At 42.0% G+C, this 21,804-nt stretch overlaps 1 protein-coding gene across 3 annotated transcripts in view; it reads right to left on the bottom strand.

Annotated features, from left to right (window-relative positions):
- Positions 1-21,804, bottom strand: part of TMEM131 (transmembrane protein 131) — a 176,082-nt gene that overhangs the window by 146,912 nt on the left and 7,366 nt on the right. For all 3 annotated transcript variants that reach the window (XM_037898654.2, XM_037898658.2, XM_043537576.1), the window contains exon 2: positions 1,341-1,402. In XM_037898654.2, coding sequence (XP_037754582.1) covers positions 1,341-1,402 — 62 coding nt within the window. The remainder of the gene's footprint in view (positions 1-1,340; positions 1,403-21,804) is intronic.

The following is a 21,804-nucleotide window of genomic DNA, read 5'->3' on the forward strand; positions in this document are numbered from 1 at the left end:
AACTAAACTTGTGCAACCTTTTTATATAGACAAGTCCCACGTTTCTCATTTGTTGCCAGCACAGATGGGGAGATAGTGAAATTCATGACAACTGAGAGCCCTTCGGTACTTGGTCTTATGATAGTTAAACTAGTGCAAACCCTTGTAAGGACACTTATTTCAGTTTAAACCAGGCTTATTTCTGTTTACCTTAACTCAATTAAAGAATCATTTTAAGCAAGACAAAATTAAGTCACTAAAATCAAAATAAGAGTATCCACACAGGGGGTTTGTACCTATTTAAAACTGATTTTCGTTTAAACTATACCTTAAGTTCAATTAGTGCAACTTTCTCACACACACAAGGCCTTGCACATTAGGCAGAGCCCCGTGTATAAATGTAATTATGCACATGTATCCCTTGCCACTAGATTGTGCTTCATCATTTTTTTTAAATGAGACCTTAGATTAGATTTCTACCCATGATGGTTGTGAAGACAACCTTCAAAATGGATGAGCTATAGACCGCCTGAAACAAAAAACTTAGAGAAACATGAACAACCTTGTTCGTCAAGGGTGTTAACACCAAAGTCCAATGACAATTTAAATCTCAACATCAGCAATTTCATTGCTGATCAATTTAGCTGAATCAAGCCAAGGCACTACTGTTATTTTTGGACATAATGGCAGTCACTAAGGCAGTATACAGTAGGCCAGTTGCCATCAAAAGGTTGCAGGAGCAAGAAACAAGGAACTCAAACAGCCCTGCCAAATGCAAAGTAACCTAAGCTACTATCACTTAAGCTTGACTGGTGGCAGTAAAGGTAGGAGTGGTAGCACAAACAAGGTACTGGCAACCAATGATGTTTTAAGCCCTGCTCGGAGCAGGTGCACATGACACAGGGACTGATAACAGCGCCAGCTACCTAGAAACCTCTCTACACTAATGGTCCCCCTCATCCCTCTCCCACTCACTCTGCTACCACCAATGGGCTGAAAAAGTGGTAGTAATGGTGGGCAATGTTAGCAAAAGTTATGCCTAGTGTACACACAGACTTTGCGATGCCCTTATCTTATGTTCCATTCAAATGAATAATACTGCTCATACAATGCAGTTTAATTATTTCTGTTGGCTTGCAGCAAGACAATAGAAAAAATATGTTGAAGATTTCATAAAGTCAGTTAAGAAAATCTACAGTTTTAGCGGTACTTCCTAATTTACTTAAATCAAGATCCACTAAACCAAGAGACATTGAAGGACAGTCAGCAAGTTAAAAAAGGGATGAAAGTTACAGAATTGATAAAAGACAGAGGTGATCTAAAACTTTAAACTGATATGTTCTTATTTTATGACTGTTTACCTGCAACAAGCCTCCTTCATTGAAACGTAGCACTTCTATTATGCTATCCGACTGGATGAAAGCTGTGAAGTAAAGGGAAAGCTAGTTACTGAGAGAAATATTCTTTATCCCATAACATTAACAAATGTAACTGGAAGTGTTATATTTGCCTTACACAAACAGTTTATTTGAAAGCTACAGTTCCTTAAGTTACACGAGTATCCAGCGCCATATGAAAATCCCAGCACCCCCCATATGAAAATCCCAGACTTTTGCTATGAAAGATGAGGGGCAACAACCAAAGCTTCAATACCATGTCTTAGTGACTAACCCTCTGACTATCCCACCAAAGATACACAGCTCAATTCCAAGTCCTCTGTGCAAGCACCACGTTTTTCTATGTTCTGAATCCAATTTTTCTAGTGTAACTGAAGGACTGGTTGAATTAAATGTCAGCAATTCATCCAAGTTGCTTATTCATGAAGGAAGCACGAGCATGGCAGTATAGCAGCTGATTAGCTATTTTTAATCAATAAGCATCAGTAGTGATCATCCTGGTCAGACACTGAAATATAACCCAAAATGGTAACTGAGCATCATTCTTTAATTTCTAGTTTAAAACTAACTAGAACTCAACTACTTCAGTTGTCTGTCTTAATTTTGACTTCCATTATATCCTAAAAGATTTTAGAGTAGTGAACAACAGAGCGCATTACAACTGTCGTATCTGCAAAGTTCAAGACAAAAACCCTCAAATACTTGAGGTTCATTTCATATCAGCAGTAGAGCTGGTCAGCAAAATTGAAACATTTTTTCCATAACGACTTCACTGGTTCATCAAAATCTAAATATTTTGTGGAAACTGATTCAGACAAACTTCTGATGAAACCCTGCCTGGTCCCCTCCTAGCTCATCCACCTAGTTCTAGGGCAACCCAGCCATGCAGAGTGTCTTGGAATTGGGGACCACTGGGCTACCTGGATCCACTGACTCACTGCGAGTTGGGGACCTCAGCTCCCAAGGCCCTTGGTAGCCTGCAGCACATCAAGCACTCCCAGGATCCTGGTTCCCCTTCAGCCCACTGGATGAGCCTCAGATCTTGGGAGGCAGTGCTCCCAGGGCTTCCCGTTCCTGGCTCTTGGTCAGCCCAATAGGCGTACTAGTGAAGGCCCGGGACTTCCAGGCTTCCTGGGTCCAAGGCAGCCCATCAGGGGGCCAATGTGGAGTCAGGAACTCTGTAAACCAGGGGTGGCCAACCTGAGCCTGAAAAGGAGCCAGAATTTACCAATGTACATTGCCAAAGAGCCACAGTAATATGTGTGCAGTGCCTCCCACCCACCGGCAGCCCTGCCAATCAGCACCTCCCCATCCTGATCAGCCGTTTTGTGGTGTGCAGGAGGCTCTGGGGGGAGGGGGAAGAGTGAGGGCATAGCAGGCTCAGGGGAGGGGGCAGGAAGGGGTGGAGTGGGGGTAGGGCCTGTGGCAGAGCCAGGGGTTCAGTGAGCACCCCCCCGACACATTGGAAAGTTGGCGCCTGTAGCTCCAGCCCCGGAGTCGGTGTCTATACAAGGAGCCGCAGATTAACTTCTGAAGAGCCACAGTTTGGCCACCCCTGCTGTAAACCCTGCTGTAAACCCTGCCAACTGCAGACTGAAATAAATAAATCATCAGTTTCACTGCCGCTCACAGCAGCTAGTCAGTGGCCGAACTGATCAGACTCGATGAATTTGAGTCAGCAGCTGCCAGGGCTTCCAGGGTCACCACCTTCAAGGCAGCCAAGCAGGTGGGTAGCTGGAAATGCAAGGGAGCATATTTCATTTAAAAATACTGCATTTCAGTATTTCCAAAATGAAAAAAATTGCTAAGTTTCAATTCTGTGATTTTAAATTGTGGTTTTTCATCCCATTTGGGACAAAAAAAACATTTAAAAAAACTCAAATTTGTGCAGAACTGAAGTTTGGTTTCCCAATCAGCTCTAACCAGAAGATTGATTTGCTTTCCGTAGAGCTAAGGAGAAGATACTGCACAGGATGCCTGCTGAGGCAATTCTCTTAAGGTGGCGGCGTTTAACTTTTTCCCCCCTAACCCGGGCGAGCTCCCTTCAAAATTTGATTCACTGCACAATATTCAGCTACTGGGGCCAAGGGAGAGAAGTCAGCCCTGATCTATAATGTGTTGCCATTAGACCACTGAGGCAACTTTCTTGGCCCTTCCCTTCTGTTTCAGCAGCTAAAGCAAAATATACCATTATCCAATTTATTTATTCAATCTAATTATGGAGTTTAGTTTATAAAAAGTCTCAGAGGTCTAGTCTATAAATATAGTGCTATGTAAAAAGTAGTATTTTAATGTACTCTGTAGAGCCCTTTCAGCTAATTTTGCTAAGTGAGCTGTAGCTCACGAAAGCTTATGCTCAAATAAATTGGTTACTCTCTAAGGTGCCACAAGTACTCCTTTTCTTTTTGCGGATACAGACTAACACGGCTGCTACTCTGAAACCTAACAAAATACTGTTTTTCCTCACAGTGCAGTTAAGGAAGATAGAATCTACTTTATCCTGCCTTACACACTGACAATATTTTGCATTCCAATTACGGAATCTTTATTATTGATAACAGAAAGAACACAGTTTGCTTTTGAGTTCACAGGCTGAGTTTATAAACTTTGCAGTTAGAAAAAACATGGTTTTTACTTGTGAAGTGAGAAGAGGTACAGAACCCCAGGATGTCATTTTACAGCATTGCTTTGTCAGCCTCCAAACTTTAGAACTCAAAAGTAAAGTTTCAAATACAAGGCTGCAAATACAGCCCAGCTCATCCTGGTATGCTTCAGTATTATGTGGGGCTCCAAATAGTTAATCTTAGCGTAAATGTTCTCTAGGATCTTAACAGTGGCATTAGTGGGAACAGGTCATTCCAGTGTCAGCTTGCTTTTGTGTATTTGAGTTACAACCTTAATGTTTTCCAAACACTCCTGTGTAGATCAATTAAGTTATGTTAAATATGCAAACAAAAAAGCAGTAATTGTCTTAATCTATTAACTCTGTTTTGTATTACAGAGTGCCTATCCTAGCAATCAAGCACTTATTTACAAAATTACAAACTACAAAGGAAAAAAAATCAAACAAAAGCCATTTAATTTAGCTCCTATATCATATCATCAAGCTCATTAGGACTTGGGCTCTGAATCCCAAATTGCAAAGTCAGTGGAATCTCAACTGAGAAATTACAACCATCAGTCCTAGAAAGTTTAATCCTAGTAACTCAGAACATGAGTCCTCCAGTCAAACTAATTGCCAATTCAAGTATAATAGACTAGTTCTCAGGTAACCCATAATTTTTGACTTGTATGTGTCTTGAACCCTCCCAGGCCATCCAGGACTTTAAAGGTGAGGTGCAATGGAAGTACAGTAGTGAGTAGAAAAAGACAGCATTGACAGAAAAGGTTTTTTAACCAGTCCATTTTTAACCACAATATCAAGAATTTTAGATCTGGTCTTCAATACTCTACCCAGAAATTTATCCTGGAGAACTTCATGTAGATTTGGAGCTCTATGCTTTTAACTGAGGGACAAAGTGAGAGATCGGGCTGGGCTGAATTTTTAGCAAAGAGATCCACCACTCCACACTACAATTTTAAGTATTTGAGTTACAACTGTGTTAAAAAAAAACCACACACACTGTTGTAAGAATTTGTGAAGAAGAACATTCCTTCCCCTCAATCGAGTTTTAGTTGCTTGTTATCTGTGACGACATACTTCTGTAAATTCTCCAGTTGTAAAGTCTTTGGGGAAAAAAAGGGTAGACAGGACTTGAGTATAATGTAACATATGCTGGAACACCTACCTTGCATTAAAATACCACTTTCACACCTTCTACATACATCGTAACTCAGCAAAAGAGGCAAAGAGCTCTTTTTCCCCCCAACGCACGTGCCACTTAAAAATCAGAGGTCCTGAACTGCATGCGGAAATGACTGTAGCCTCAGAACGTTCAAATTCGTAAACAAAGAATGTACTTTTCCAAAAGTCACTACTGTAACTTAACACACAGCAGCTCATACGCTATAACTATGTCAGAGAGTCCTACGACCAAGCAGCCTGAGTGCAGGCAGCTCTCCTTTAAAACCCACAAGCTTCCTCAGCCACTCTCCAAGTCATTTTTGTATTTCATATATCTTAAACCTTCTGCAACATCTGCTGCTTTATGTTTAAGTGAGTGATTATTTTAAATAAAAGTGCCCTTCATCATTATATCACTTCACAAGACATGTTTTCAGAGAGCAAGTGACAGTTAGAGCTAGGCGAAGTCACGGCCAGCAGCCAAACTCTGCAGCGGTGGCTCCCAAGTCAGCCTGTGGTTAAGCTTCTGTGGTTAAACCTTTTATTTTAGGTGACATACTCACTGACTCTCAAACCTTTGTTTCCATTTTCATAAAAGCAAAGCAAAACTTGAGTGAATAACTGCAGCTTAACAACATTAAATTTGTGTTGCATGTAACTTCTCAGACTCCCACTCTGATTGAACTCACTAAATTCAGATGAGGAGTCTTGGGAAGTTGTATTTTAAAATTTCCTTTACAGCTTGCCCATTTTTAGTCTAGCCAGGGGAAGTCTCCTGTAAAGTAGATAACTGCACATCACTGACAGAAGTGATGTCATAAGCAATAGCAGCTAGTAAAAGTATTGTAGCCCATATATGCTGGCCATTCAGTGATATGCGTCAAGATGCAACCTCAAAAACTTAAATTCCTCATTTAAGACAGCTTTCCTATTAAGCAACTTTTTTGTGTCTTCCTTACTATTCATACACCTCAAGTCATTCAAATATCTTTCTTCTAAGTTAACTTTCTACTGTCCCAACAATCCTTTCACAGAGAAACTGAAATAATCCACAATCGTTCATAGCAACTGATTGTGATGTTACTGGAAAAGACAAAAGAGAAAACACAGGAAAAATGTTATGCATACATAAGCATCTTAATAAATCTCTAAACGTTTGAAAACAAATCTAGTAGTCTAACAGTTTTTAAATATACATAATATCTGTCAGAGCAAAGACATATTAGCACAAGGTGTGATTTAACATTCAGTTGGACTGCATAATTTTGATCCAATGTTTTTATACTAAAAGCTGCTTTAGGAACACTTAAGTAATGAGACATGAATTTCTGTTCAGTAAATAATGTTGAAGTAAGAAAGCTCATCAAGTTAGTTTAGCAAATATGCTGTTGCATGTGTGATTATTTAAATTCCACTCTTTTCCACAACTTGGAACAGTCATTTCTGAAGTGTAAAACTTTAAAAACAAATGTTAAACATGACATGCTGAACCATCAGACACTCATTTGGTGATAGTTGCCAGACACTGAAATATTACAGTGATTAGGCCCAAAAAAGGACATAGATGGTCAGGAAGTCATTCCTTTTACTTCCCTCTTGTTTGATCTTCCCTTGTCATGTCGCATGTTTAGACAGTAAACTCTTTGGGTCAGGAACCATGGTGTTTTTTAATTGTAAGGTCCTAGCTTACTTTGAAGTACGGTAAAAACCAAGTAATTTCTTGCCTATGCCACCATCCTTCAGGGTGATACAGCTACAGGCCGCACTATCCAACACCACCAACCAACCTCTTGTTTCCTGCCCTAAATCAAATGTGTAGGAGTTAATACAAATATGCATGTGAATATAGTTCTCTCTCTCATTCCCTAGTAAGGAAATACCATTTACCAAATACAGATAGTCTTCAGCCCCTGTCAAGGTTCCTTCCCCACGCTGAACTCTAGGGTACAGATGTGGGGACTTGCATGAAAAACCCCCTAAGCTTATTTTTACCAGCTTAGGTTAAAACTTCCCCAAGGTACAAACTATTTTATCTTTTGTCCCTGGACTTTATTTCTGCCACCACCAAGCGTCTAACAAATATAACAGGGAAAGAGCCCACTTGGAAACTTCTTTCCTCCCAATATCCCCCAAGCCCTACACCCCCTTTCCTGGGGAAGGCTTGATAAAAAATCCTCACCAATTTGCACAGGTGAACACAGACCCAAACCCTTGGATCTTAAGAACAATGAAAAAGCAATCAGGTTCTTAAAAGAAGAATTTTAATTAAAGAAAAAGTAAAAGAATCACCTCTGTAAAATCAGGATGGTAAATACCTTACAGGGTAATCAGATTCAAAACAGAGAATCCCTCTTGGCAAAACCTTAAGTTACAAAAAGACACAGAAACAGGAATATACATTCCATTCAGCACAACTTATTTCATCAGCCATTTAAACAAAACAGAATCTAACACATATCTAACTACATTGCTTATTAACCCCTTACAGGAGTTCTGACCTGCATTCCTGCTCTGGTCCCGGCAAAAGACAGCACAGACAGAGAGAACCCTTTATTTCCCCCCGGCACTCCAGCTTTCAAAGTATCTGGTCTCCTCATTGGTCATTTTGGTCAGGTGCCAGCAAGGTTGTCTTAGCTTCTTAACCCTTTACAGGTGAAAGGGTTTTCCCTCTGGCCAGGAGGGATTTAAAGGTGTTTACCCTTCCCTTTATATTTATGACAGCCCCATACAAAAAACATAATATGCTTGGGCCTGGGACACAAATAATATAGATCTATAATCCATCAGAAAACCAGAAGAAGGGTTAATTTGGAAAAAAAACCCTCCAAAACAGGGTAGCACTTAGCACCATAGCTTCCTAACCAACACCAGAAAGTTATAAAGTTGTACTGTACAACCAATATACTAAACTGAATAAGTTTGTATTCTGCCCAACACCTCTAAAATGTATCATGCCTCCTGGTGCCTAAAGACAGCAATTTAGTTTAGGTTTCAGAGTAGCAGCCGTGTTAGTCTGTATTCGCAAAAAGAAAAGGAGGACTTGTGGCACCTTAGAGACTAACCAATTTATCTGAGCATAAGCTTTCGTGAGCTACAGCTCACTTCATCAGATGCATTCAGTGGAAAACCTGAATTCCACTGAATGCATCCGATGAAGTGAGCTGTAGCTCACGAAAGCTTATGCTCAGATAAATTGGTTAGTCTCTAAGGTGCCACAAGTCCTCCTTTTCTTTTTGCAATTAACTTTAGTTTTTGATCTCCGTGATCTAAATAAATGAGGCAAAGGATGATAAAAAGAGATGTAGTAAATACAAGCAGAGTAATTAAAGTAATGGTAGGCAGGCATCATGTTAGTTCCACCTTTTATTTTCACGTTAGGGAGAAGAATTGCTCCGTGTTCTTTTTAAAATATTTCTTTATATATTTATAAAATCAGTGAGTGTCTCCCCTCAGTCTTTTCTTTAGAATGACTACATTCCCAATTCTAAACCTTTCCCTTATGAGTCTTATTTATAAAACTTGTTACCATCTGTTCTCTGAATTATCTCCAAATTTGTCTGTCACTTTGGAAGTATGATGCCTAACTTACCAAAATGAGTAAAAGCCAATGAATAAAAAAAAAAAAAACTTTTGTACTCTACATTAATTTTTAAATTAAATTTTCCAACCCATTCTCTATGACTAAGCTCACTGCGAGCTAATTATAACCATGAGCCAATCACAATATGCTCAATAATGTCATTCACTGTATATCTATGTACTTGTCATTATATCAAGATTCATAGCATGCATTCGCACACATTAGTGTGTTAGTATAACTAGAACTGGATGAGTAAGTTTTATAGCCTTGACAATATCTGACACAAAGAAACAGACTACATTAGTCTTCCCAATCTTTCCCCCAGCAAGTATAAAAATTGAGACCACTCGATTTGAAAAAAAATAGCATAGATTTTTTTAAAAAAACAACTTATTTGGTTCAGATGAGCTATAAAGTACACTTTGTCTTGCTCAAATGAAACACAGATTTTTGAACAAAGTTATAGTCCATAGTCCACCCAATAGAACAGACATTACTAATAGGATGATGGATAACCTACGAGAAGGAAATTGAGCAGCATGTAGAATACTTGAGGGGAAAAAGTAATATGTCTTAATAGGTGTCTAATATATGCAGTGATGAGAAGGAAAACAAGATAGGAGTTTGCACTTGGGAGAAATGGACAGCATGCCATGAAACATATACATAGGATATATGACTGCCATGCTCACTCAGTGCAACTTTTCATAAAAAACTTAGAAATTCCAAGAACAGAAAATAGTGTTGAAAGTTGTATGCTTTCAGTAAAAACCACTTTTCAACAGTTTCATTGGAGAACGGAAGCTTATTCTGGCACAAGACACACAGACAAATTAGGCAGCTGATTGCTGCAAGCTGTTCAAAAAAGGCCTACTCTCATTAGAGATGAACCAACTGATTCAAGTAACACAAAAACGAGCCTGAACTTTTATCTGTCTCCTAAGACATAATATTTTGGGTTGAGAATTCAGAACGTCACTCTGCCCCTACATCACCCCACAGTGCTCTAGGGGCAGAAAAGGACCAGCCAGCTGCCCCTTTCAAACGAGGTGCTCTTGCTGATTGTGTAGCCAGATGACCTGTTTTCTTCCTTTGCAGGGGTCTGTGCACAGATAAAATAAAATCTTCTCTAAAGGGAGACTAGATGGAACCATCATGGCCAAGGTTATAAATATACATTAAGAGAGCATCACAGACCACCTGCAAAACATCCACGGGGAACTGGACTGAGACCAAAAACTCATGTCATATAGAACTTTCATTTGCTCTTTTCACTTCCCCATGACCTTACACACCCCCTCCCCCTCCTGCCCCCCCTTCTCCAGCAAAGGGCTAACACTTGTGTGGAAAATACTCAGTGACAATTAAACCATCTACAACTGAAGTAGAGATTTTATACAAGGCTAAAAGTGCACCAACTAGGTTTTTAAAAATAAATATACAAACAGATTAAGCTAAACTGGAAACAAAGTAACTTTTGTTGAATAACTAAGAACAATGCATTTGTTCTGTGCTAGTCTTATCACAATTTGTACATACTAGTTTTGAAACTCAAGACAGAAAAACATCGAGACAAAGCAGGACAGACACCTTTTGCTGTTCCTTTTTATACAGTAGCTCTTTACTTCAATGAATGCTTTCTGGGAGTTGTTACATGATTTCTTTTTCCTGTAGCTGGACATGGATTTTGTCCACTTGTCTCATCCACTTTTAGTTTAGCTTTGCATCAGGGTTCGCTTTAGTAGTTCTATTAGTAAAGTCCTGTTTTTGAAAGCCAGCCATAAACAGAAGGTGCCAACACACTCCTGATTGACACAGGAGATGGACAAGAGCACTTTAACCTAGCCTGGGGGAATGGAAGTGAGTCAGCCTCAGGCCCTGTTCAAACAGACCCTACCCTAGGGGCACCTGTCACTTTTTAAGAGCTAGAAAAAGCGTACCAAGGTTTCTCTTCAAAAGAGAGCAAGAAATTCCACTAACATGATGTGCTGGGCAAAAAAAGGGTTTGCAAGGAACTATGTATGCCTACTAGTAGAAAGAGATTAAGTGCTCTCACTGACTGTTACCCATACTTAGAGGTTTCAGAGTAGCAGCCGTGTTAGTCTGTATCTGCAAAAAGAAAAGGAGTACTTGTGGCACCTTAGAGACTAACAAATTTATTTGAGCATAAGCTTTCGTGAGCTCCAGCTCACTGTAGCTCACGAAAGCTTATGCTCAAATAAATTTGTTAGTCTCTAAGGTGCCACAAATACTCTTTTTACCCATACTTAGATGATCTTTTGTTCCAATGCACAGATGACCCTTACTGCCGATGAGAACTCAAATGTACAACATTGATGGGACTCTTGTCCGGGAGTGTGCAAGTCGCATGCACACACTAGTGTGACCAGGGACAGCTGCCAGTGAGCCTGGTGCCTGTCCCAGTAGGCAGGGCTGGGGGCGGCACAGCCACACCAGAGGAGCTGCACAGGCTGGGCGCTGGCTCCTACAAGCAGCAGCCTGACATGCTGCTGCTTTCACCGCTGTGGTTCCTGGCCTGGTCACTGGCTGTTACCCTGTTGGTCTCACTTGTTGTCACTAGTGCCCTGCAGCTCTTTAGATATAACCTTCTGTATCCACGCAGGGCTCTAGTTTTTTTTCCTTTTTATGCATCACCACCAGTAGTAAGGCTCAGTAACCTAAATTAGGCCTTCAGTTATACCTCTGCCAATCTACTGTTTTCATTTGCACAGTTATAACGGATTGGAACTAATGTCGAAACAGAGTTACTCACAACCTATCATTTAACAGTGAAAGGGGCAAAGCAACAGTCACTCCAAGCTGTCACTGTCCTTTGCCCCATCCTCCCCAGTTAGGGTTGCCAGGTGTCTGGTTTTCGACCAGAAAGTCCAGTCCAAAAGGGAACCTGGTGGTTTCCAGTCAGTACTGCCTGCACACTAAAAGTTGGTTACCAGAGTAACTGCAATCAGCCTCCCCACCAAGAGGGAAGAGCAGCAGCTGCTACCTGGAGGAGCTGGTCAGTAAGTGACAGAGAACTGGCTCCCAGACACAAAGCTCCAGCCTCCGGTGGAGAGGTAGGTACCAGTGACACCACTGCCCCTCGCTCCATATTCTGACCTTCCCCCAATTCCTCCTGGCCCCTTGCTTCAGGGACTGACCTCCCCACTGTGCCCCAAATGCCCCCAGACCCTCTCTCCTTTTCTAAGTCAGAGCCTGACCGCTGTGTCCTAACTGGGCAGGCGGGAAGGCTCCACATCAGCTCCTCCCAGCCCGGCTCTGCAGGCGGCAGGTGAGTCCCGCGAGAGGGGGGCAGAGTGAGCAATGGGGGGGTAAGGTCTCTGGGAGAAGAGGCAGAGCAGGGGATGGGGCAGAAATAAAGCAGAAATAAATAAAGAGCAGAAATAAAGCCTTCCTTTTGGAAAGTGCATTAATATTACCTAGATATTGTTTAGCAAAGTGACTAAATATCTTGTACCGTGGAAGCACAGACGAGTAGGAAGAGGCGGGCTGAAACATGTAATAAGATCAGAGAAGAGAGCACATGGGGGAGTACAAGAACAGAAAAAGTGATGAGGGCAAACAAGAGGAAGCATACAAAAGGAGAGATCATCATAGGCTTTTGGAAAAGAACAAACCACAAATATTAGTTAAGAGAGCACAATATATATTTGGAAGTTCCAATGTGTTTAACTGAAAAGAATTCAAATTGAGTCCATCTGCCCGAGAAACCTTAAAGTAGACTGATTCTCAAAGGTGGATGTACAACACCTTCCCAAAAAATCACACCCTTTTATAGAATAAAACTTTAAAGTGAGACGTGACTATCATCATCAGCCAGTCTGACCTCCTACATAACAAAGGCCATGTAATTACTGCATCAAGACCATAACTTCTGTCTGACCTAAAGCACCTTTTAGAAATTGGTTTAATCTGTATTTAGAGGTTTCAAGTGACAGAATTCCCTGCATCCCTTACTAAACTGTTCCAAAGATTAATTAACCTCATGGTTCAAAACATGCACCTTTTTTCCAATCTGAATTTGTCTAGTTTCGGTTTCCAGTCATCAGATTTTCCTATGCCTTTGTTCGATTAAAGATCCCTCTATCAGAAATCTCTTCCCTAGGTAGGTACTTCTAGATCATGATGAAATCACTTCTCAACCGTTTTAGATAAGATCTATGTATCTTAAGTCTCCCTAAAAGGCTAGTTTTTCAGAACTCAAAATCATTCTTGCATCTCTTTTCTGAATTCTTTCCAATTTGGGGAAAAAAAAAATTCAAGTGTTGATACCAAAACTAGACACAGTAATCGTTTCACCAACGCCATTTCACTTGGTGAAATTCCACGGCCTACTATGTTAGGCAGGTGGTCAGGCTAGATTAAATGAAGGTTACTCAACTGTAACTGGAGTTCAAGTGGTCTCTGCACATTCCTACTTATTGGATGCACCTGCGATGGAGCCTGGGACCTGGAATGTTTTGTAGTGGTGTCCACTGGAGCACACTTGTGCACCTTCCTTCACTGTTCCTAAACACTGAAGGCGAGGTACTCCAGTCACCTCTGCTCCTACCACCACCTTCTCAGATCCAAGACTACAATTAGGACTCTGAGGAAGAGGAGAAGGTAGGCAGGAAGTGTGAATATGCAAAGTCCATCCCAAAGAACTCCAGTTACAGGTGAATAATCTTCATTTCTTCTTCAAGTGGCCTCTGTACATTTCCACTTATGGGACAGTTTGATCAACAGTACTGTCATGCAAGGAAGGTGGAGACAAGGAGTTCTAAATAAACAATGACAGAAGTAAAGCTCTACTAAACAGAGCATCTGACCAGAATGCTAGGTCTGCTGCAGGGATTGGCAACCTTTGGCCCGCAGCCCGCCAGGGTAAGCCCCCTGGCAGGCCGGGCCAGTTTGTTTATCTGCTGCATCCGCAGATTCGGCCGATCGCGGCTCCCCTGGCCGCGGTTCGCCGCTCCAGGCCAATGGGGGCTGCGGGAAGTGACACGGGCTGAGGGATGTGCTGGCTACCGCTTCCCGCAGCCCCTATTGGCTTGGAGAGGCGAACTGCGGACATGGCAGGTAAACAAACTGGCCCAGCCCGCCACGGGGCTTACCCTGGCGGGCCGCAGGCCAAAGGTTGCCAATCTCTAGTCTAGTGCATAGCATTTTGTAAACACATGGCTAGAGCTCCATGCTGTAGCTCTGCAGATTTCCACAATAGGAATATGCCTAAGCCATGTCACAGAGGCCATTTTTTCCCTTGTGGAATGGGCTCTAATCCCTATCTGGAAAGGGAGAGGAACAGAGGCCAATTTGTAGCTCTGTTCAATGCACAGCATAACCCACTTAGATAGTTTTTGAAGAAATGGTCTGCCTTTTATTTTGTGCATAAGATTTTGTGACTTTTTAAAAACGCTTTGATTCTATTTAGGTAGAAAGCTTTTAGTATCTGGTATGCGGATGTTTACATGACGTTTGGGAAGGAATATCGTTAGATAAATGATTGGCTGAGATGGAAATCAATTATTACTTTGGGAAAGAATTTAGGATGGGGATGGAGAACAACTTTGGCTTTGTGGAAAACTGTGAAGGTCACATCAGTCATCAGCATGCAGTTTGCGTACTCTTTTGGCAGATGCTATAGCTATTATAAATGCTGTTTTGATTGATAGACAAACAGTGAACATTCAGAGGCTCAAAGGGCAGCTCCATAAATTGAGTAAGCACTAAATTAAGTTCCCATGATGGAGCAGAACCTTTGACTAGAGGATAGATGCTTACTAGACCTTTCATAAATCTCTTTACTGAACCATGAGTAAATACAGTTCTGTTATCAATAAGTATGTGGTAAGCACCTATGACAGCTAAATGAATTTTCACGGACAATAAGCAGATATCAGAAAGTTCCAAGCAACGCACACAGAGACTGGATTGGAGCTGAAGCTGGGACTATGTTATTGGATGCCCAAACTGTAAGCCTTTTTCACTTGAAGTCGTAGACCTCGTGAGTTGATTGTTTCAGGAAATCTATCAAGACGTTGGCAACCGAACTAACAGATCTAGAGAGGTCCTATGGCCCATGCTATCAGGTGTACTGAATGGAAGATTGTAGTGATAAATCTGGCTGTTCTGAGACAACAGGTGATAGGGAGAAAAGACAATCTTTTTGTTCTGTGTTTGTACAGCACCTAGAACAATGAGGTTCTGGTTCATGACTGGGGCTCCTTGGTGCTACAGTAATACAATAAATAAATAAAAAATATACTCCTCTGGAGAGATGAAGGAAGCCTGGAAACCACTGTCATAACCATATTATTATTGACTGTGTCTTGCTTTATCTTCTGTGTTACTTTTTGGATGAGAGGAAACCAGCTGAGTAGAAATGCATCCTAAAAGGAATGCTCTCCTGCTCTCAAGCAGAACACTGGGCACTTGACATTGTGCTTTGCTGCAAACAGATCTATTTACAGATAACCCAGAGACATGCAAAGATGTCATCTGGTGATGTGTTTACAGACCATTCATGCTGTTCTCTTCTGCTCCAGCTCATTTGACCTGCCAGGTTGTTGCTTTTGCCCACCTGATGTAGAGCTATGTGGTAAAGTGTGATGATACACTAATTCCACGGTGCTACAGCTTCTCTGCACAGCTGAGTGGAATGACCTCCTCTACTTGTTTACAAGTGAGGAAAGAAAACCTTGAGAGAGCAGTAAATTGCCCTCATTATTAGTATGTATTTTTTCCCCACACAGCCCGATGACAATGAATTAGTAATTTGTTGAAATAGGCTCTCCTCCCAAAGTTGGAGGCTCTGAAGGCGATACCTGTAGATGAAACAGGGGATTGATGCTCTCTCTCTCTTTCAGGACACTGCGACCCTTCTCTTGGGGGAATCAACTTTGAGAACATGTTGTCTGAGCTTCAGAGATCATGTTTTGCTAACCATTGCTGCAGAACTCTCATCTTGAGACAAGCATAGATAGGATTTGTAAGTGTAACTGAGATTGTGAGCCCCACTAGTCTGAAGAACAACATTACTATCTGGTAAGAACTCTTGATGCCTGACTATATCTAACTGAATTTTCAGGAATCTTTCTTCTGGTAGGAAGGCTCTGCCTGCTTGTGAATTCAGATCTTCCCTAATGAAGGGAATTCTTTGAGTAGGAAGCATGATTTTTTCCCCCCAATTTATTCTAAGTCCCAGTTTCTCCCAATGGAAGCAGGTGCAAGTCGTATCACTGGACAAGCTCTCTTATGATCCCTTAATGTGTGTGTCACGTAACTAAGGGATACATGTACACCCTCTCTTAGATGTGCTGCCACCACAACTAAGTATTTTGTAAACTTACAAGGGGTGATAAAAGGGTCAAATGTAAGGATTCTATATGGATAGTGATCTTCCTACCTCCTCATTCCCCCCCACAAAGAAACAAAGGCATTTGCAATGTGAAAGCCAGAAAGATGTGGAAAATATGCATCCTTTTGCAAACAGAAAGCTCAAAACATACTTGGGTGGGTAGGGAGGGAATTATTAATGGTAGAGTCAGCATGCACAATTTGAACTTTTTGACGAAGGAGATATGCGCTCTCAGGTTGAAGATGCTTTCAGATAATTTCTGATTCCAAAGAATCCCTTTCCCCTGAATTCCCTTAGAACTTCCTCTATGACCCCTACTTCTACAAACAAGTGAACCTCTGCTTTTGGTAGGTTCTTGTGAGCGGATTCCTGATGAGATAGGGAAGGGGTGGTATGGTGTCAAATTATACGTACTACTACTTCCTGCATCCACTTGTCTTTACGGATGAAACCACAGTTACTGGAGTGAGAAAATTGATGCTCAAAGGTGTGGAAGGAGGAGGGTGAATAGTTTAAGAATAGTTTAAGAATATCAAAACTGTGAATAGTTTAAGAATATCAAAACTGTGGTCTAAAACCTGACACAGAAGAAAAGGGTATGATTTATTTGTCCTTTATTTGCTTGAAGCTCTTTTGCCTCCACTGCTGTTGAACTGGAAGTTGTTTGTGCAAAAGCATCTCTGAATGAAATACAAACTGATGATGAAGTGTATTGCTGTCTACAATAATTAAAGACAAGAGCTCCAAACTGTCTCCTTGAGGGTTAATAATTCCCTAGCAATCTAGCTGCTCATCTAGCATCTAATCTTCTCTAGGACTATCAGTCCTTGCACTGAGCAAGCCATCATCTATGAATGAAAGTTTTTCCACATGTGCTCTGGTTTCAGGTGGAAGATGAGATCATCTAAGGCCATGTCTATACTGCAGACCTTAAAGCAGCTCAGCTGCACCAATGCAGCTATAGTATCTCCCAGGTAGCCACTCTACGCTCATGCGAAGAGCGCTCTCTGTCAACATAATTAAACCACGCCCAGTGAGCAGCGGTAGCTATGTCAGCGGGAGAGTGTCTCCAGCTAACATAGCACTGTCTACACCAGTAATTCTGTCAGTGTAACTTATGTTGCTCAGGGGTGTGTTTTTTCACACCCGTTAGTGACATAAGTTATACTGACAAAAGTGCTAGTGTAGATGTAGCCTAAGCCATGCATCTTGACCTACTGTGAAAGCTGAAACCACTGTCGTTTCTGTAGCGTCTGAAGCATCAAATGAGGATCTAAGGGCTAGATCCACCAAAGGAACTTAGGCATTGCCACATCTAGCTTTTAGGTGATTTTCCACCCAGTGGAATCCACAGCCCCAAGTTTGACACCTAAGTTAGGTGCTTAAGAACTGAATCCACAAAAGCCAGTCCATTGCACGTGGAGCTAGCCAGTAGAAAATGACTAGAAGGGGGTGAGTCTTAAGTCCTATCCTTCAAGTCAGTTAGGCACCGAGATATAAGCCAGAGGGAGACACCAATCTCTGCTTAGAATTCACAGCTCTAAATCTTTTCCTGAATTCCTTAAAGAGTTAGGTGCTAATCCTCCCCTCACCCATCCACATGAAACACTGAAGGAAGGCGGGGGTGGTATGCCTCTCTTATAATCGTTACTCCAACGGTTAGGGTACTCACCTGGGCTGTACAAGAGGTGGATTCAATTCTCCTCTCTGCTTCATGTGGAGAAGGGATACGAACACATATCTCTTTCAATCTTTCCTGTTGAAGTTTTGTCACTACATACAAGTATTTAAATATGTATACAGCCAGAGAGTGTGAATGACTCTATAGACCAGTGGTTATGGCACTCACCTGGTCGGGTAGGGAAGGGACCCAGGGTCTAGTCTCCCTGTTCCAATGCATATTTACATATTGACACAGTGGAACAGTTTCAACAGGAGATAGAGACCCCCCACTCCAAAACATCTCATAGCCCAGTGCGTAGGGCGCTCTCCTGATAGATGGAGACTTGTGTTCAAGCCCCTCCTCCACATCAGGCAGAGGGTTGAATTTCCCCGTTAGTTTAGTGTGTGGTTTAGGCCTACTGGATTAGGACAGGCAGGCAAGATTGGGAGGGGAATGCTTAGTTTGAGGATCCTGCTGGGACTTAGGCACCCAGGTGCCCAGACTGAGGCAACTGTGAACATGCTCACCAGCAGATTTGTAGGCACCTTGGTGACTAACAGCAGAAATGTGCGTTCATACACATTTAGGAGCAGCTGAGTGGGGGTTCTGAGGATCTCAGTGCCATCTAAATGTTGGATTTAGGCACCCAAGTCATTTTGTAGATCTAGCCATGTCCATGTTTAGCTACTAGCTGTCCTTTTATTAAGGCTTTCGCCAATTTCCTTTGCTCTTCAGGCAGATCCTTACCAAAAAAGGCCATTTTGCCCCAGAGATGGTACTGATATCTAAACCTTTAGAGCCTGACAATTAGCAATCCTAATGCCTAGTGAGGCTGAGGAGAAAGCTATCCTGCCCAGAGTATCCAGTTTCTTACCCTCTGTTAAATGGGACAGAATGCACTTGGCCTCTGAACTGCCGCAGCAACCACCAAGTTAGGAGCAGGAAGACAGAAAGAAAAATCCTTATGTGGTAACTGGTATAGCTTGTCAGCCTTCTTTGACACGGCTTGACCAGAGGCAGGATTTCCCCGAATAGTTTTGGTTGGTTGCAATAATGCTTCTAAAACCGAGTGCAGTGATCTTGCTATTAGGAGGACCCAATATATTGAATACTCGAAGACAGATCTCTTCTATGGACACAGATGTGTTCTTTAAAGGTGAAGCTATTCTGACCACAGTTCATGAAACTGAACAACATCTTCTGGTGAGGAAGATGCTGAAGTGACTCGCACATTGTCATCAGGGGGACATTTGATCATTAGACTTCAAATCCATGTTCTGGTATGAGTCCCATCGGTTCCTCTTCTCTGAGCGAAGAAGGGGACTACTTTGGGACTACTATCTTTGGGAATGCTCAATATACCCAGATAATCTAAACTAAAATGATATATGAGATTTTCCCTGACCTTTAGGAGGTGCTAGATTTCTGTAAGGATGATTATTTGTACCAAGGAAGGAATTGCTAAACCTGCTAATATTTAGTATCACATTCCCAATCATAGTACTTACTTGGTTAACGATACAATCTTGTGTGTGTACTGCATGGAGCATTTAAATAACGTTTATTTGGGTCCACTTCTACCTCAGCTGATGGGAACTGAGCTGGTATATTAACCTACTTATCGTGATCTGATTCACTGACAGATAGCAGATCCAATATCAGTTCCAAGGCAGTTAGTAAAGGGACAACTAATGCCTTGGAATTCTTGAAACGGAAAAGGGGGAGACAAAACTCCCTGGTGAGGTGTTTTAGGGGAAGGAAGTGATATGGCTGGGGAAATCTGAATTTCCTCTGATCTTCTGTCTCTTTTCCAGTTGGGAGGTTGGAGCAGGAAGCAGCCCTATCACTCTGCCCAGAGAATATACAGTTCTCTATCTCAGTGGTTCACAAACCCTTTTTTTTTTTTTTGGCAGACCACTTGAAAATTGCTGAGGGTCTCAACGGACCACTTAATGATCTTTCCAAATGTTGTTTGTATCATTAGCTAACTATTGTAAAGCGCTTTGAATAAAAGCGCTATATAAAAATAAACTTAACTTTTTTGTTCGACAAATAAAAGCACACAACTCTTATTTTAATAACAGTAGTCTTACCTTTCTAATGCGATGGATGCGCCCTCTCTCCCCTGCCACAGCAGTCACAGAGCTGAGGCTGGGAAGGAGGGCCGTCCCTCTCCAGCAGCTGCAACCCTGGAGCTGGTGAAAGTTGCCTCTTTCTCTGGCCGCCACAGCCCTGCATGTCCCAAATTCCCCCCAACAGCTCTTCTCACTCCCCTGCACCCTCCCACTTACCCCCTATTCCCCCCAAAGCCACCACCTCACCTTACATGTGCGTCTTCTCCAGGGTCCAGGGACCTAAATTAGTAGAACCACTCTTGCGCAGCTCCACTTATTAGGTGGGTGGCCCTTCATTCTCTTGTATGCAGCTGCCCAGGTGCACAACTTAGAAGGAACTATCCACAGACCACCTGAATGGAGCTTGTGGACCACAGTTTGGGAACTTTTGCTCTAATTAGATAATAGTTCTAACAGCAGATCTGAGCAGTACCTAGGCAACTACCATTATAGTGGGTGCTGAGGAGTCAAAATTACCTGGAACTGATATGCTTGCAACATTAGGGGCACACCCCTTCCTTTGGGATTTTCCCTGCACTGAGGCAGTAACTTTTAGTCTAGGTTCCAGTGATGTTTTCAGAACTGACTCTAAAGGACAGAGACCCAGAACAATCCATGGTTTTGCTTACACAAGCTATATCTCAGCACCTACGCTTATTCTGAACCAAAGCTGTCATATCTGAAGGGCACACCCATAAAGATCTTCTAACAAAGGTCAAGATATATAGGGTTTCCATTGTGTCTAGAACCAAAATCAAATGATTTAGGATCCTTTGGTACCAGAGGTTTGGTTTTCACTCCATGATAGGAGGATACTACCTTCAGGTTGGATTTTGGGCTGCTTTTTATTCCCTAGGAGGTGAAAGGCTGATGCAAGCCCAACAGTACTCATGGAACTGATAGTTACAGAGCTGGAGGGCTTGCATAGCCTCCTGAAGCAGCAAGTCTTGGAGTTTAGTTTGATGCACCACTCCAAGAGCTTGCAAGAAGGTGTTGCAGATCGCACACTGTGAAGAAGGGTATTCTGCCTCCAAGCAAACTAGACACCTGGTATGGGAATACAAAGCCTCTTCCCCTTCACTGGTTTCAGAGTAACAGCCGTGTTAGTCTGTATTCGCAAAAAGAAAAGGAGTACTTGTGGCACCTTAGAGACTAACCAATTTATTTGAGCATGAGCTTTCGTGAGCTGTAGCTCACGAAAGCTCATGCTCAAATAAATTGGTTAGTCTCTAAGGTGCCACAAGTACTCCTTTTCTTTTTTCCCCTTCACTACGATCCATGAGCCCACATGAACTAATGAAATGTTAAAATAAAAGTAATAAATCTAAACAAATCTCAGCTAAGGGATCTAACTGAGATACAATCTTCAAAGGGGTTGGATCTGGGTGGATCAGCCAGGAGAGGTCCCTGGTCCATCTACTGCGCAGCTGTAAAGAACTGAGGAAGCAGAGCACCACACCCCGTTCTATGGCCTTGCATTCAATATGGTCAGAAAAAGTACAGGGAGAGGCAGGAGGCAGCACAAATGTTTCACAGCAGTGCCTGCTGGAGTACATTTTATTCCACTATCCAAGCCACACCACTGGCACATCCCAGGAATGGGGTTTTGTCTCAGTTAGATTCCTTAGTTAGCAAAGATTCATTTAGATTCATTGCCGCATCTGAAGAACAAATTTCTGCTGGCCTTAGTCTATGAACTTATGTATAACCTTGCATTTTGATAAACCCATCTTACCAAACAATATAGATTACTCTGTAAAACCGACCTGTTATTATTTTCCATCCCACCAATCTGTTCTATTTTATATTTTCTTGCAAATCCCTGATGAAGATTTAATATCACTGGAACAAGAACAGATCCCTATTCCCTGCAGAGCCTCACTAGAAGCAACCCCATTGTATAATTCCCATTTAGAGTTACTTTGAGATT

Source organism: Chelonia mydas, chromosome 1 (assembly GCF_015237465.2).
Source record: "Chelonia mydas isolate rCheMyd1 chromosome 1, rCheMyd1.pri.v2, whole genome shotgun sequence".
Lineage (NCBI taxonomy): Eukaryota > Metazoa > Chordata > Testudines > Cheloniidae > Chelonia > Chelonia mydas.